The sequence below is a fragment of the Pan paniscus genome, chromosome 4 (genome assembly GCF_029289425.2).
Source record: "Pan paniscus chromosome 4, NHGRI_mPanPan1-v2.0_pri, whole genome shotgun sequence".
Classification (NCBI taxonomy): domain Eukaryota; kingdom Metazoa; phylum Chordata; class Mammalia; order Primates; family Hominidae; genus Pan; species Pan paniscus.
The window spans coordinates 39,913,340-39,929,133 of NC_073253.2; the positions used below are offsets into that span (position 1 = coordinate 39,913,340).

General features: G+C 36.2%; 1 protein-coding gene across 3 annotated transcripts in view; it reads left to right on the forward strand.

Annotated features, from left to right (window-relative positions):
• CERT1 (ceramide transporter 1) overlaps window positions 1-15,487 on the forward strand; it is a 139,015-nt gene extending 123,528 nt beyond the window's left edge. For 2 of the 3 annotated variants that reach the window (XM_008962816.5, XM_034959934.3), the window contains 6 exons: window positions 432-564; window positions 1,754-1,824; window positions 4,392-4,520; window positions 5,267-5,396; window positions 7,142-7,278; window positions 12,401-15,487. In XM_008962816.5, the coding sequence (XP_008961064.1) occupies window positions 432-564; window positions 1,754-1,824; window positions 4,392-4,520; window positions 5,267-5,396; window positions 7,142-7,269 (591 nt within the window). In that variant the 3' untranslated portion in view covers window positions 7,270-7,278; window positions 12,401-15,487. The remainder of the gene's footprint in view (window positions 1-431; window positions 565-1,753; window positions 1,825-4,391; window positions 4,521-5,266; window positions 5,397-7,141; window positions 7,279-12,400) is intronic. The other variant, XM_034959935.3, reaches the window with a different exon arrangement.
• The last annotated feature ends 307 nt before the right edge of the window (window positions 15,488-15,794 follow it).

The following is a 15,794-nucleotide window of genomic DNA, read 5'->3' on the forward strand; positions in this document are numbered from 1 at the left end:
TACTGTGTTTCATATACTATTCTAGATGTTGGGGATACAGCATTGAACAAAGCAGACTTAATTTAGTATCTTTAAGGAGAATATATTCTAGCCAGGTTTATTTGGTTTTCTTAGCCATGTTAAACAGTCTTTTGAGAATGTTTGGTAAATAATGCCTAATTCAAATTTATTTTATTTATTTATTTTTAAACAACTCACAGTAAGTCATTTATCACATATGCATGTTTTTATCTGAGGTTTACCTTGGATTTATAATTTTAAGTACTTTTTTGTCTGTTAATTTGAAATTTTTAATTTTCTTTTAGCAGAATATGTTCTATCAATAGACTTTCATAAAAATCTAAAGAGCAGCTGTATTAAAAGCATGCTTTCCTGCTTTTATGGGCTTGATTTTTAATTTTCAAACAGTTTTGGAATTATGTTCTCTTTAGGTATACAGAAGAGAAGTAGAAGAAAATGGGATTGTTCTGGATCCTTTAAAAGCTACCCATGCAGTTAAAGGCGTCACAGGACATGAGGTCTGCAATTATTTCTGGAATGTTGACGTTCGCAATGACTGGGAAAGTAAGCTGTCATTATTAATATATTTTAATCTATTATTTTGAATTTAATATCAAATCCAACCTAGTTTTCTGCATCTCCTACATAGTTTACAAAGTCAACGTAGAAAGTATTTGGAAAATCATATAGAGGACTAGCAATACATTTATATAGAGCTTTTCAGTGTATGAAATGCTTCCTAGTATGTAATTTGATCCAATAACCTCAGTAATCCTACAGTGATAGGTAGTTATTATTGCTTATTTTACATACAAATAAAGTAAAATTCAGATAGGCAAAGTGACTTGTCAAAGGCAACAAGAGCTATATGGTGGAGAAGCCAAGACTGAAATTGAAGATTTCTGTTTCATCATCTACTCTTTCCTAAACTGTTTCCGTGGTAAATCCTAGGTGAATCCTTTTGTGATTACTTTAGAATTATTTTATTTTTTTAGACAGAGTTTCGCTCTTGTCACCCAGGCTGGAGTGTGGTGGCATGATCTCAGCTCACTGCAACCTTTACCTCCCCAGTTCAAGTGATTCTTCTGCCTCAGCCTCCCAAGTAACTGGGATTACAGGCGCACACCATCACGCCCAGCTAATTTTTGTATTTTTAGTAGAGATGGGGTTTTGCCATGTTGGTCAGGCTGGTCTCGAACTCCTGACCTCAGGTGTTCCACCTGCCTTGGCCTCCCAAAGTGCTGGGATTACAGATGTGAGCCACTGCACCCAGCCTAGAGTTATTCTTAGTGTGTATTCCCCTTAGACACAAAATTTCCTAAGTATAGATACTTCTCAACATCATCAGATGTTTATCATTGGCAGTTTGACATCCCTTTTTCACAGAAATAGCCACCTAAGATTAGATATAACAATTTATTTAACATCAATAAATTAGGGAAAAGGGAAGGGTTTTAGTGTTAGGGAATTATTCGTGCCTGAGTGATGCAGTGGTGATTAGAATTGCTTTCTTGCTGTGGAAGATAGATAATTGGGCCAAAGAAAATGAGGCTTCCTGGTGATCAGACCTCACATCCCTAATCTGTAACCATAATACTAAGTATTAGCTACCTTCCATTTGGATGTAACCTAGATAGGGCAGGATCCTGTTCAATTTACCATACTGTCCATTCGTACTTGACTTTCAACATAAGTGAATTGATCACATTCTAGGAAAAGATAATATATCTTTTTATTATTCTCTTCATTTCAGCAACTATAGAAAACTTTCATGTGGTGGAAACATTAGCTGATAATGCAATCATCATTTATCAAACACACAAGGTAAAGATCTCTTCATTCATCCTAAAAGGATTTCACTGTAGTTCAAACTCAGACATATAGATTGTCTAAAGTAAAATTGGGGAGGTTATTAAAAGCCACAAAAATCCAAAGACTTTATTAATGATTCATGAATGTCATGTATTTAAAAGGTATATCAACTTGTTCAGAACAGAAATATGTGCAGTCAAGAATCTGAGAGATACAATCTAGAAATAGAGTGCTTGATAAAGATCAACGGTTAGTTCCCTTTGTGCACTTTTTATTTTTAAAGAGACAGGGTCTTGCTGTATTTCCCAGGCTAGTCTCAAACTCCTGAGCTCAAGTGATCCTCCTGCCCCAGCCTCTCAAGTAATTGGAACTACTGGTGTATGCCACACTCTTAGCTTTCTTTATACACAGTTTAAGTCTAGAAAAGAGCCTTCTGAAATACTGAAATCCATTTAAATACCTTTCTAGTATCTAGTTTCTATAAGAGGTAAATGATAGTTACCAAATATGAAAGTGAATTACAGCTTCCTGTGACAACAACAGTAAGGGTAATGGCTAGCATGGTATTAGCCTATGTTAAGACTAATAGATATAAAAGTAAATGGATTATCTGAAAGCAAAGAAAAATCACAGAGCATGACTTGAGAGGTTAGTCATACACCAGAGCATACAGAAACATAATTTAAGTTAGTTCCCTTTCACCTTATTTCTTCTGCTCTTCTTGATATTTAAAATTATAGAATCAATAGTTCTCTTGCCTTATTCTGCTCTTTCTCTTCTGAAAACTGCCCAATAACATAATGTGTATAGCATAATAAAAGGAATTAAAATTTTGGAGAGATCCACCAAAAAAAGTATTAAACATTATAAAAGAAATGTAATGATTTAATAGGTACTTCGTTTTTCCAATTCAGTGAGTGCTTCATTTTTCTTTTTAAATGGTTTTTAATTGAGTACAGTATATGAAAACATTGTAAGTCTGTTATGTATTTCTTAAACTCAGTCTTGTCATCTGAGACATCTTATATCTAATAATTAGGAGCCATACTTAATTTTACACGGTAGCTGCTCAGAAATGCATAACAATTAAGATTCTGTTTCAGCATACAAATTTTGAAGTCTAATTTGAAATCTAAAATTTAGTAAATGTCAGAATATTAATTAATCACCCTATAATTTGGAATGAAGATAAATGACCAATAATTTAGAACCAAAAGAACCTTATTATCTGAAAATAATCCCTCATGGAAAACAATCTGCTGAAGGTATTCTGCTAGATAAATAGTAGATGGAGGGAGGGTCATATAAGTTGTATCAGGATTGAAAAATAAAACTAAAAATTATTAAAATAATCTTATATGTAACAAAATTTGTTACAGTTATAATTATTTGCCAATTCTTGCAATAAACAAATTGTCCTGGAATCATTTTTTCAAGAAAATCACATTACATTCGCAATGTATGTAACTATACCACTAACACTATGTCTGAAATTTATCATCACCCCAAACAGAAACTCCGTACTCATTAAGCAACAACTCTCCATTCCCTCTCCTCCCATTCCATAATAATGTTCTGCTTAGACTCAAAGTCTATAGTGTTATTTACACTACAATATTTTTCCCTTTAAATTTGACATCTTTTGCAGTATGGTCTTAAAAGAGGGCTACTGGTCTCTTGATATTTAAGTCATTCTCATTCTTTAAATTTCTATCTTATCATCCTGTGGATTTGTATTCATTAGGTCTAAATTTGCCAAATCTTCATGTATTACTTACTGTCTCCACACAATTTACCCAACACTATATTTGTCAACTACATGAAATTTTGTATCTTTAAAAAATGAATCATTTCATCTTGCAAATGATTTGTATTGTATGCTATTTATTACTCTCAGTAATCAGGAATGACGCTGCATAACAAGGACTAGTCCAGATACATATACGAGATAACCAAAATAAAAGTAACTTAAATAGGATAAAAGTTTTTTTTTTCTCTCATTTAAAGTAGGTAGTCCCATTTATTGAAGACCTAGGCTCCATGTCATTCCCATAGTATATGTTTCCCCTTGCATACCTTAATATTGAAATATTTAATCTAAGTGACTTAGAATTCTTTCTAATGTGATTTGATTCAAATAAGTCTTTTTTCATTAAATCTTTGAATCTAAGCAGAACATAATCATGGAGTATGAGGAGAGAGGAATGGAAATTTGTTGCTTACTGGGTACAGAGTTTCTGTTTGGGATGATGATAAATTTCAGAGAGAGCAATATGGTTACATAACACTGTGAATGTAATTAATGTCCCTGAATTGTACCCTAAAAGTTAGTTAAAATGACAAATTATATGTGTATATATTTTACTGCAATTAAAAAAATAGAACATTATTCCTTTTATTATATTGTTCTGCAAAGCTATTAACTCTGTTCATAATTAATCATTTGGTAGATATCCTCAGATGCTTTCCATTTAAAATTTGAGAGATTTTACCTTCAATTAAGACATTTATTGGCATTACGTTTCTCTTGTTAGTTCCATGTTAGATCTGTTTTTCAGAAGATTTTTACTTCTCCACAGAGGGTGTGGCCTGCTTCTCAGCGAGACGTATTATATCTTTCTGTCATTCGAAAGATACCAGCCTTGACTGAAAATGACCCTGAAACTTGGATAGTTTGTAATTTTTCTGTGGATCATGACAGTGCTCCTGTAAGTACATGTATATAAATGTGTATAATTAAACAATATAAAGCTAAATACACAATGCGGGACAAAAATGATAAACACAGCCCATACACTATACTTGATTTGATAATGGTTCTTAGATTTTATGTTGGATTGACTGCTAGGAACAGTATAGCCCATGTGTTGTCTGAGGGCAACAGTCATGCCTATGAACATTCCACCAGGGCCGTTTACCTTTCCTTCTAAGGTTTCGTGAAACAGCCAAAAGGGCAGTACATACACTGGGCAGTAGGCTACTTCCCACAGTTATCTCTTAAGCCGTTATCAACTGCCAGCCAAACCTCTGTGGTTTACCACAGTTTAGCTCCATTTACTACTTAAGAGGAGGGAATCCTGGGCAACATGGTTAGACCCCATCTCTATTTAAAAAAAATTTTTTTTTTTTTTAATTAGCCAGGCCTGGTGATGTGCACCTGTGGTCCCAGCTACTCTGGAGGTTGAGGCAGGAGGATTGCTTTGAGCCCAGGAGTTTGAAGCTGCAGTGAACTATGATGGCACCACTGCACTCCAGAGTGGGCAATAGAGCAAGACCTTGTCCCCAGAAAAAGTGGGTGGGGAGGAATCCTGGTGTCATATCAGCTTGGTGCTTATAAGATTTCACTGGAGATACTTTTAAGAGTTACGATTTTGGTTAACCTAATATAATATTAGACCAGCAGAGTTTACAAAATACTGGGTATCTACTGATGCTTTGTTTTTTGTTTTGGCAGCTAAACAACCGATGTGTCCGTGCCAAAATAAATGTTGCTATGATTTGTCAAACCTTGGTAAGCCCACCAGAGGGAAACCAGGAAATTAGCAGGGACAACATTCTATGCAAGATTACATATGTAGCTAATGGTATGTATTTTATTGTTTTTGCTCTTTGATAATGTGGCTGTTCTTGATCATGACCTATATGACAACAATTTGGACAAATGCCTTTTTAGTTCTTATCCATTAGATTACTAATTTTTAATTTGGAGAAAGGTATATCAGAATTACTAGAGAATCTTTGAAAGTACAGATGTCTGAATTTCACCCTGGAACTACTGCTATATGAGTATTTCTGAAGCTAGAGCTGGATAGGAAAATTTTAAAACTTAATCCCTAGGTCACTGTATATACCCTTCTTTTTTTTTTTTTTTTTGAGATGGAGTCTCGTTCTGTTGCCCAGGCTGGAGTGCAGTGGTGCAGTCTCAGCTCACTGCAACCTCCGCCTCCTGGGTTCAAGCGATTCTCTGCCTCTGTAGCTGGGATTACAGGTGCCCACCACCACGCCTGGCTAGTTTTTTGTATTTTTAGTAGAGACGGGGTTTCACCATCTTGGCCAGGCTGGTCTTGAACTCCTGACCTCGTGATCCACCCACCTCGGCCTCCCAAAGTGCTGGGATTACAGGCGTGAGCCACTGCGCTTGACCTAGCCTTCATATTTAAGCACCATTTTCTTAGATATTTGCCTCATAGAACAGATTTATTATTAGGAATATAAGCAACAGTGGGGAAGGAAATTAAGAGTTCTTTTACTCATTGTCAGCCTTTTTAGCTTTCTGAATCAATGTTCCCCTAGTCCTTATTAGTTGCTAGTTACATATTTATTTCTCTTTGGCATTCATTGTCAGGCTTTTTGTTTTCTGAGTCAGCGTTTCCCTAGTCCTTATTAGTTGCTAGTTACATATATTTGTTTCACTTTGGATAGGTCTTTTCATTGCTTGCTTTGGGTCCTTACTTCACCTGCTTTGCACTGGATTATTTAACATCCAGTGTAGGTGAGAATGAGAGAATATTCATGTGTTATTGCTTACCATTTGTGTATCACAATTGGCAATATCTACTAATATTTTAAATGTTATTACAAAATAGAATTTATAGAAATCGTACTATACAAAAGATTCTCAATGGAGTATCATTGCAACCTCTCTCATCAAAAGTCAAACCTTCTTTATACAGGGCCATAACTGCTAGTATGTTCAAAGAAACAGTTGTACCTGAGTAAGTTACTATTTCATTATAGTACAGATTTGTGAATAATCTGCCCTAAATAACCTTAAGTGGTGCTATACTAATTTTTGCAGGTAATTTTGGGAACTAAGAACATTGTAGAAAGGTTATAGATGCTTTCTTATTTGCTGTCTGATTATGTCTGATGGATAGTGTTAAGGAATGAAGGGTTGGGACTTAAAAGATCCTAATTGGTCCAGCTGGGTACAGTGACTCAGCCTGTACTCCCAGCACCTTGGGAGGCTGAGGCGGGCGGATCATGAGGTCAAGAGTTCGAGACCATCCTAGCCAACATGGTGAAAACCCATCTCTACAAAAATACAAAATTAGCTGGGCATGGTGGCGTGCACCTGTAATCCCAGCTACTCCGGAGGCTGAGGCAGGAGAATCACTTGAACCCCGGAGGCGGAAGTTGCAGTGAGCCAAGATCGCGCCACTGCACTCCACCCTGGCAACAGAGCAAGACTCCGTCTCAAAAAGAAAAAAAAAAGATGCTAATTGGTCCAATGTGAGGAATATTTTAAAAGCAAGGGAACAAATTAAGTGCTTCACATATGTTTGGAGAATTGTATCTTAATACATTTTAATTTTCCTTTATCTTGCAGTGAACCCTGGAGGATGGGCACCAGCTTCAGTGTTAAGGGCAGTGGCAAAGCGAGAGTATCCTAAATTTCTAAAACGTTTTACTTCTTACGTCCAAGAAAAAACTGCAGGAAAGCCTATTTTGTTCTAGTATTAACAGGTACTAAAGATATGTTTTATCTTTTTTTAACTTTATTTGACTAATATGACTCTGTCAATACTAAAATTTAGTTGTTGAAAGTATTTGCTATGTTTTTTGATGTTCCCCTATAGAGTATTGTTTCGTTGTTTTTTGTTGTTGTCGTTGTTGTTGTTTTAAACAGGGTCTTGCTCTGTTGCCTAAGCTGGAGTGCAATGACACCATCACGGCTCACTGCAACCTCAACCTCTGGCCTCAAGCAATCCTCTCATCTCAGCCTTCCCAGTAGCTGGGAGTCCCCACAGGCATGTGCCACCATGCTCAGCTAATTTTTTATTTTTTGTAGAGATAGGGGTCTTGCTATGTTACCCAAGCTGGTCTTGAACTCCTGGCCTCAAACAATCCTCCTGCCTCAGCCTCCCAAAGTGCTGGGATTACAGACATGAGCCACCGTGCCTGGCCTTGAAAATTGTAGTTTATAGCCTTTAAAACTTAATTATTTTATTGTTTCCTTTTTCTTCTAATGCTTATGTAAAGAAATTTTGATATTATAGAACTGTAGAATTGTAGAAGTGCAAACTTCCTGTATTCTTTCCTTTCCCAGAAACTGTTATTTTTGTTGTATATTCTTCCAGATTTTTCTGTGTATGTACTGACATATTTTTGAGCGTTAAAATGTTTATACTTACTATTATACAAAATTCTTGTTTTATAACCTTTTTTTCACTTAACAATGTATCTTGACTATCTTTCTTTATAAGACATGAGATGTGTAAAACATCTCATTCTTTTAACATCTGTTACATTCATGTTGCAGAATTTATTAACTAGTCCCATGTTAATGTCTGAGTTGGTTCCATATTTTTACTGTCAACCAGTACAGCACTGAACACCTTTATGCAAAGAGGTAGAATCTTTAACTTTATTTTGGTGGTGTTGAGACAAAGTTTCTCTCTTGCTGCCCAGGCTGGAGTGCAGTGGTGCAATCTTGGCTCACTGCAACCTCTGCCTCCCAGGTTCAAGCGATTCTCCTGCCTCAGCCTCCCGAGTAGCTGGGATTACAGGCGTCCATCACCACGCCCAGCCTATTTTTGTATTTTTAGTAGAGGCAGGGTTTCACCATGTTGGCCAGGCTGGTCTCGAACTCCTTACCTCAGGTGACCTGCTCTCCTGGGCCTCCCAAAATGCTGGGTTTACAGGCGTGAGCCTCTGCGCTCAGCCCAGAATCTTTAACTTTTTAAAGTAAGTGATACGTTAACATGATTAAAAGCCAAAAGTGGCCAGGTGCAGTGGGTCACACCTGTAATCCCAACACTTTTTGGGAGACTGAGGTGGGAGAATGGCTTGAGGCCAGGAGTTCAAATCTAGCCTGGATAACATAGCAAGATTCCCTCTTGACAAAAAAACAATTAGGCGTGGTGGTATACATGTATAGTCCTAGGTACTTGGGAGGCTGAAGCAGGAAGATCGCTTTGTCTGGGAGTTTGAGGCTGCAGTGAGCTGTGATTACACGACTGCACTCCAGCCTGGACAGGTAATGTCTGTCAAAAAATAAAGTCAAAAGTATGAAAAAGTTATACAGTAAAATTTACCCTGTCTTGCATTCACCATATAGTATTAACATATGCTATTACTAGTTTCTTCTAGAAAGTTTTTAATGCTTGAACAAATACAAGTGTATTTTCTACACAGATACACTTTTTTTGTTGTTAAAGAAGCAGCAGCATACTATAAACACTGTTCAACATCTTATATTTGCATTTATTTTATCTTGAAGGTCTCACATATTTGTAAGGAGCTTCCTGATTTTGATGGTTATACAGTATCCCATTGTATAGATGTACATAATTTATTTAATCAGTTCTGCATTGGCGAATATTACAGTTTCCAATTTTTGCCAGAGCAGTGTCATAATTGTATCCATATGTCATTTTGTACTTGCAAGTTTATATGTGGGAAAATTAATAGATGTGGTACTACTGGCCCTGCTAGGGGTTTGTGCATTTATAATTTAGATACTACTTTTCATAGAGGTTATAGTAATTGACCATCTCAACAGCAATAATGAATTGGAGTCCCTGTGTCCCACAGTTTTCCATACAACATGTAAAACAAAACTTTATAACTTTCCCAACTCATTAGGTGAAAAATACTCTCTCAGTGTAGTTTTAATTGTATTCCTCTTCTTATGACTGAGTTTAAGCCTGCTTTAGTCCATTGAGAATCTTTTGTATAGTACGATTTCTATAAATTCTATTTTGTAATAACATTTAAAATATTAGTAGATATTGCCAATTGTGATACACAAATGGTAAGCAATAACACATGAATATTCTCTCATTCTCACCTACACTGGATGTTAAATAATTGGCTGAGAAATGTATATTCTTGAGTCCTTTTCTTTAGCTAAAAATAATAGTCAATTATATAATGAAATAATTTTAAACAAGTCTGATTTCTAATGATGTTTATAGTATGTCTTTCTTTTAAAAAATGCAAAAGCTAAATTTATTGTCCGATACTAACTAATATCCCATACTAACATAAGGGATATTGCATTGATGTCTCAGTTGTTTAGCTTTATCCCAGGAAAAAGGGTATTTGAAAATATTAAATAGGTTCCAGTCTTAGTTACCTGAATGATTGGTGTTTTGGAATATAGCCTTACCCTTTAGGGATTCTCTCTTCAAGCACAAGTGCACTGCATTCAGTGTGCTGACAATTTTTATATCTTGTACTTTAGAATTGTTATAGCTAGATCTGGACACATTACTTCTTATCGATTCTGAGTCTGTGCCATATTTATCAAATAAACCAGAAAACTGATGGCATGTGACAGCAACAGGCTTATCACCCTGCTTCGCTGTGTGTCTCTTTGCCATGGCCTCTAGGGTTTTTAAAGTGCTGCTGTTTCACTCTATCCAAGACCAGATTTTGTTTCACTCTAACTATATCTGCCTTCTCTCTTCTTCACTATGACCTCACTGAAACGGCCTCCCTCTTGATGCTTTATGATGACTTCCTTACCAAAGGTTCTCAGATATTCAACCAAGCAAGGCAGAAATACAACTTTGTATTAAAGCAAGAGAAATCTGAATGCAGTTGTGTGTAAAACATGCTCTCAATTATATTTGAGAAGAATAATTTTTTAAACAGTTGAAAGATAAATGGTAGGATATTAGCAGCATTTGCTTCTAGACTTGGATTTAGAGCAGTGTTTCATTGACTCTCTGTGTGTGTGCATGTGTATGTTCACAGATTTTTCATTTGTGGACCTGGGAGGGAGGAGCTTGGAATCTGAAAAAATTCATCTCTGGGGAAGAGAGGTCTATTGTTTGTGGATACATGTATATGTGTGCAAAGATACAGCTGAAAAGATTCATTGGCCCCCAACTCAGATTTGGCTTTTTGAGTCCAGATTGAGCTTCTTTCTAACAAAGATCCAAATTCAAACCTTAACATGGTAAAATCTGTTACTGTAACGTAACTTTTTTTTTTTTTTTTTTACAATAATTATGGAAGATAAATGTATGAAGTTGAACCCAGCATTGAAACCCTAGGAAAGCGAACGTTCTTAATTTTGGTGATGGAAAAAATAGTAACATTCAATAATGTGTGTATCATCTTTAGAGAAAGTTCTGTAAAGAGTTAATAAGATCCAAAGTTGTTTAACAGTAAAAACTTTATAATATATATATTATATATAATATATATTTATTTATTTTATTTATTTATTTATTTATTTATTTTGAGACAGCATCTCACTCCTGTCGCCCAGGTTGGAGTACACTGGAGCGATCTCAGCTCACTGCAGCCTCAACTTCTCAAGCTCAGGTGTTCCTCCTACCTCAGCCTCCTGGGTAGCTGGGACTATAGGCACACACCACCATGCCCGGCTAATTTTTTATACTTTTAGTAGAGTTGGGGTTTCACCATGTTTCCCAAGCTGGTCTCAAACTCCTAAGTTCAAGCAATCCGCCTTCCTCAACCTCCCAAAGTGCTGGGATTACAGGTGCGAGCCACCTAGCCCCGCCAGTAAAAACTTTTAAACTCATTTGACAAAGAGGTCTGAGCATGTTTGTTGATTAAATAAGGCAGGCCTCTCTCTCATAGCTTGAATACATTTTTTAAATTCTTGGTAAGTAGTATTGTATGTCATAATTTTTATTGCAGGCTAAGAGGAAAGAAATGCCATGTTGTGGGGTAAAAATCCAGAGACCTTTCACTGATTACCTCTGCTCACCTATATTGCCCTTTTTTTTTCAGGTGCCTATGCCCCCTTTATTTTACACAACTATGCAAATTGTGAGGCCAAGGATGTGACTGCAAACAATTAAGATTTGATTTACATGAATAAGCTTTCTTCTCCATGAAAATACACTGTGTCACTTCACACTTGGTCTAACACACACACAAAATTCTCACCCTAGGTGGCACAGATACACTCAGCATGCAATATTAAGTACAATTTCCATTTTATTTTTCTCCAGAGAATAGTCCATCTTCAGTCTTTAAGGACTCAGCTCCTTACATGGGCTTTGGTGGGGGTCATGGGGCAGCACCTGCAGGTCTAAATTGGGGTGGAGGTGTTCGATCCTTCTCCTTCATGAGATCGATTCCTGACTACTTTGTTGTGAGTTGCACAACTCACACAGTAATACAGCTTCACATACAGCTTGGGAAGCACATAGACATCAAAGACACTCACTTCGGAAATGTCCCTGACTGCTGCGACCTTCACTGTGTTTCAAATGACGAATTTCTTAATGGCCTTGTCCTTGGGCACGCATCAGGCACGGTTCGTGCAGCAAACAGGCTGCACGTGGCTGTGGCCCCTTTTGGCACAACCATTGTTCCTTCTTTTCTTTGTCATCTTGGAGGCCTGGACCGTAGAGAGGACTGTTCCCGTTTTTTTTTCTAACTTTTGAAAAATTCCATATACCTTTGATTCCTTGCTGATGGAATAAGTTCAAATTTGTAAGGTTAATAATTTTGCATTCATAATGATAAATTTTAATAGAGATTCCATGCATTCCATGAATATGGAGGGTGGGAGAACTCTGTTCTGGTAGTCTTGCAGCTGTTCGTAACAAACATACTGCTGAGTTTTTTACTTGTCTTTTTTTTTTTTTTTTTCCTTCAGTGACTGAAGCAAGGCTGTGTGACATTCCATGTTGGAGAAAAAAAGAAGAAAAAAAGCTGAATGCTCTAAGCTGGAACGTAGGATCTATAGCCTTGTCTGTGGCCCAAGACCTTGGCCTTGTGTACAAAAATGACAAAATATTGCAATAGCAAAGCTGAACATCTAACACTAGCTATCTCTTGCTAGATCTCCTTGCTCAGCATATAACTATAAATACATGTAAAATTACATGTATATGGCTATATTTTTATTTGCTTGCTCCTAGAAGAGAAAAAAAAATCAACTTTGAATCACAACTAGGAATTGATGCTTTAATTTTTGGATACTTTTTCAGAATTTTTAATTTACTATGGTCCGGCCTAAGATCCTCTGTTGTATCAGGTTTTGTGCACAAAAGAAAAGCACAAAAGTTGAATGCACATGGGGCATGTGCTTTCTGTGCACCAAATATCTGGATGAGGTTCTTTTTTCAGGCCTACAGTCAAATCTGTGTCCAGAATTTTTTGACTTTTTTGCTTTGTATAATCATAGAATTCATTGCTGCTGATTTCTATAATGATTCATGTTGTCATGTGTCTCCTAATAATTGAGGGCTGTCAATAACCTGTGATTTTGCCTTTTCTATAGTCTTACTCCCATGAAGAACCTTGGTTCTGATGGAGAAAGTGAAAAGCTTTATTTCTTCCCCTAGATATCTTTATATTTCTATTATATTTTTTAGTTGTGTACTGTGTACTAGAGATTTTTTTCAGTTTGTTATGAACACAATTTGGTAAGCCCTAAATTGGTTCTGCCTGTCTCCAAACAGAAACATCTGTACAAATCTTGTTGGTATAGACTACTTTCTGGAAAATGGTCAAGATAAGTTCATGTTTTCTTGAAATTTCTAAGATAGTATATGGTATCACTTGTTTAAAGCAAATCAGACTGAGTTTGACATTTAATTCAATATTTCTGGTATTCAGTAACGGGTATATATGTTTGTTCTTCCAGTTTGGGTCAGTTTAAAAGATATGTTGCAAAGTATACATAGAAAATGTGAGCAATGCCTCTCTTTGCCTCTTGATCAGAAACTTCAGCAGAGCGGTAAGGATTCCACATGATTTAAACTGAAATGCTTTTCTTTGTTGCTATAAGAACTTAAAATGTAAAATACCTTTTTCAGTTTAAGTCCTGTAAACAACATTGAAGCATGGAGATGAGGCAAGGAATAGTACTCACTGAAGTTGAAATGACTGCCCACTTCCAAATCTTCATTGTGTTTACACACCAGTGTATTTATACAAATCAGAGGCATTTTGTAGATGCTTTGCTGACTTGTTCAGCTCTGTAAAAACACAGAAATCAGACCCATTTTGTAAAGCGGAAAGTCATGTTACATGGAACATGTCCTGTATATATCACATACATGGTAATGGAGTCTTAATGATAAGTGCAAGATAATAATTTAATGATGGGATTAGTCTGATCGCTTAATATGCACAATCCTGGAAGTGAATTACTTGCATCAGATATAGTGATATTTATTATTCTGTACAGAGAGAAAAATACATATAAAACATATGCTTACATTACATGCACGCGGATTTCACGCTCCATAATCTTTTCTATTTTTTAATTTACCTTTCTGTAAATGATGTGCATGGAATATGCCTTATAGAAAAATGCTGTTCATAATTTGACTACGTGGAAAAGTGCCTATATGGTGGTAATGCTAGTAAGGCAAATAAGACAAATTATCATGTTGGTTTACTACATCACCAGTTAACATTTTATATTGTGATGTTTAAAAAAGAAAAATTTATACCTCAAATGTGTATTTTATTTTACAATCAGCTGTGGGGTATGGGGTTGGGATGGGAGAATAGGGGGGTTGGGGAGGGCAGGTTTATTCACCATAGCCGCTGATAAGAATCTTCAAAAAAATTCTATATGCGCACTATAAATGTTTCTCTGTTTGCCATTTCTGGTAACTATCATGAACACAGACAGTTAACTCTTTCATAACTGAATTGGATAGCTTTATTTTACAGAAGTATGGCAAGTTTACAAAGCAATATCTAAATCTAATTATCATTAGTTGCATTTGGACTAAATGTGATGATATACTTTTGCAATTGATTCTGTAAATAAAAGGATTACACTAAAATATTTGTATTAAAAGAAGAAAAGATAACATTTTACCTTTAGATAACTGCACTTGTACCACACTAGAGTTAATCCCACCCAATCAGATTGAGAAATAAATTGGGGAATGTGGAAAGAGTCCAAAAGAGGTCAGAATTTGGAGAGGTACTGGCCTTCTGGACAACATTTAGACCCTCTACAATTATTTTCATTAAGCTGATTCCTACATCCTGAATATTCATGTTTTCTCATCTGCAGATATTTGTCTTCCCCCAAAATAAAAGAAAAAAAACTACCCTTTACTCTCTTTTCTACTCAGTTACTCTTTTGTGCTATGTTAGAAACTTGAAATATATTGGTGATGTGGGGATTTTGTCCCTGACTGCCCACTGTACAGGACAAGAGAGCACAGTGTTTCAGTTGGAATTCAGGACTCCTGGTTTTGAGGTAGAGGATGATCACTGCAGTACTTGGTTTGGAATTGCCACAGGGGTAGCTAAACCAAAGGAGGGTTATATCTGCAAGGGAGGTGTAAGAAGGCAAAATAAGGAAAAGGAGGAATGGGTTTTCTATTTGTTCAGTTTCATCAACTAATTTATACACCTAATACAACGTCAGTGTCAATTGCTATTAAGAAATTTTTAGTTGGGCTGAGCTGGTTCTCTTGTGAAATTGTGCTGGTTATCTTTAAGCTTATCAGTTATTTGTCCAATTAAACACTTTTCACCAGTATTTAGTCCGAGTTCTACAGACGATGTATTTGGATTTTGTCATGGTTCATCTACAGACTCAAAACATAATCATTTTAAAGTACCTTGGGAGTGTGTAGAGTAACTTCTATAATAGCTTTATGATCCTGATGATGTTTTTTAAACACAATAAAGTTGGATCTTCCATGTTACAATCACAGAATTAAAACCAGTATTTAAAGTGGAAAAGTATTAAAATATTATGGACAAATATGCTGGCTTGATTTGTTTTCCTTAACCCTGAGATATTGCCCTATTCTGAGTAGTTAAGAGCTTGAAATTCAGTGTTCTTCCCATAACCCAGTTAGGGATCAAGAAAACTACTGAGTTGCAGCCTAAATTTTTTTTTTTTTTTTTTTTTTTTGGAGACAGAGTCTTGCTTTGTCACCCAGGCTGGAGTGCAGTGGTGGGATCTTGGCTCACTGCAACCTCCACCTCCCAGGTTCAAGTGATTCTTGTGCCTCAGCCTCCTGAGTGGCTGGGATTACAGGCATGAGGCACTACGCCCGGCTAATTTT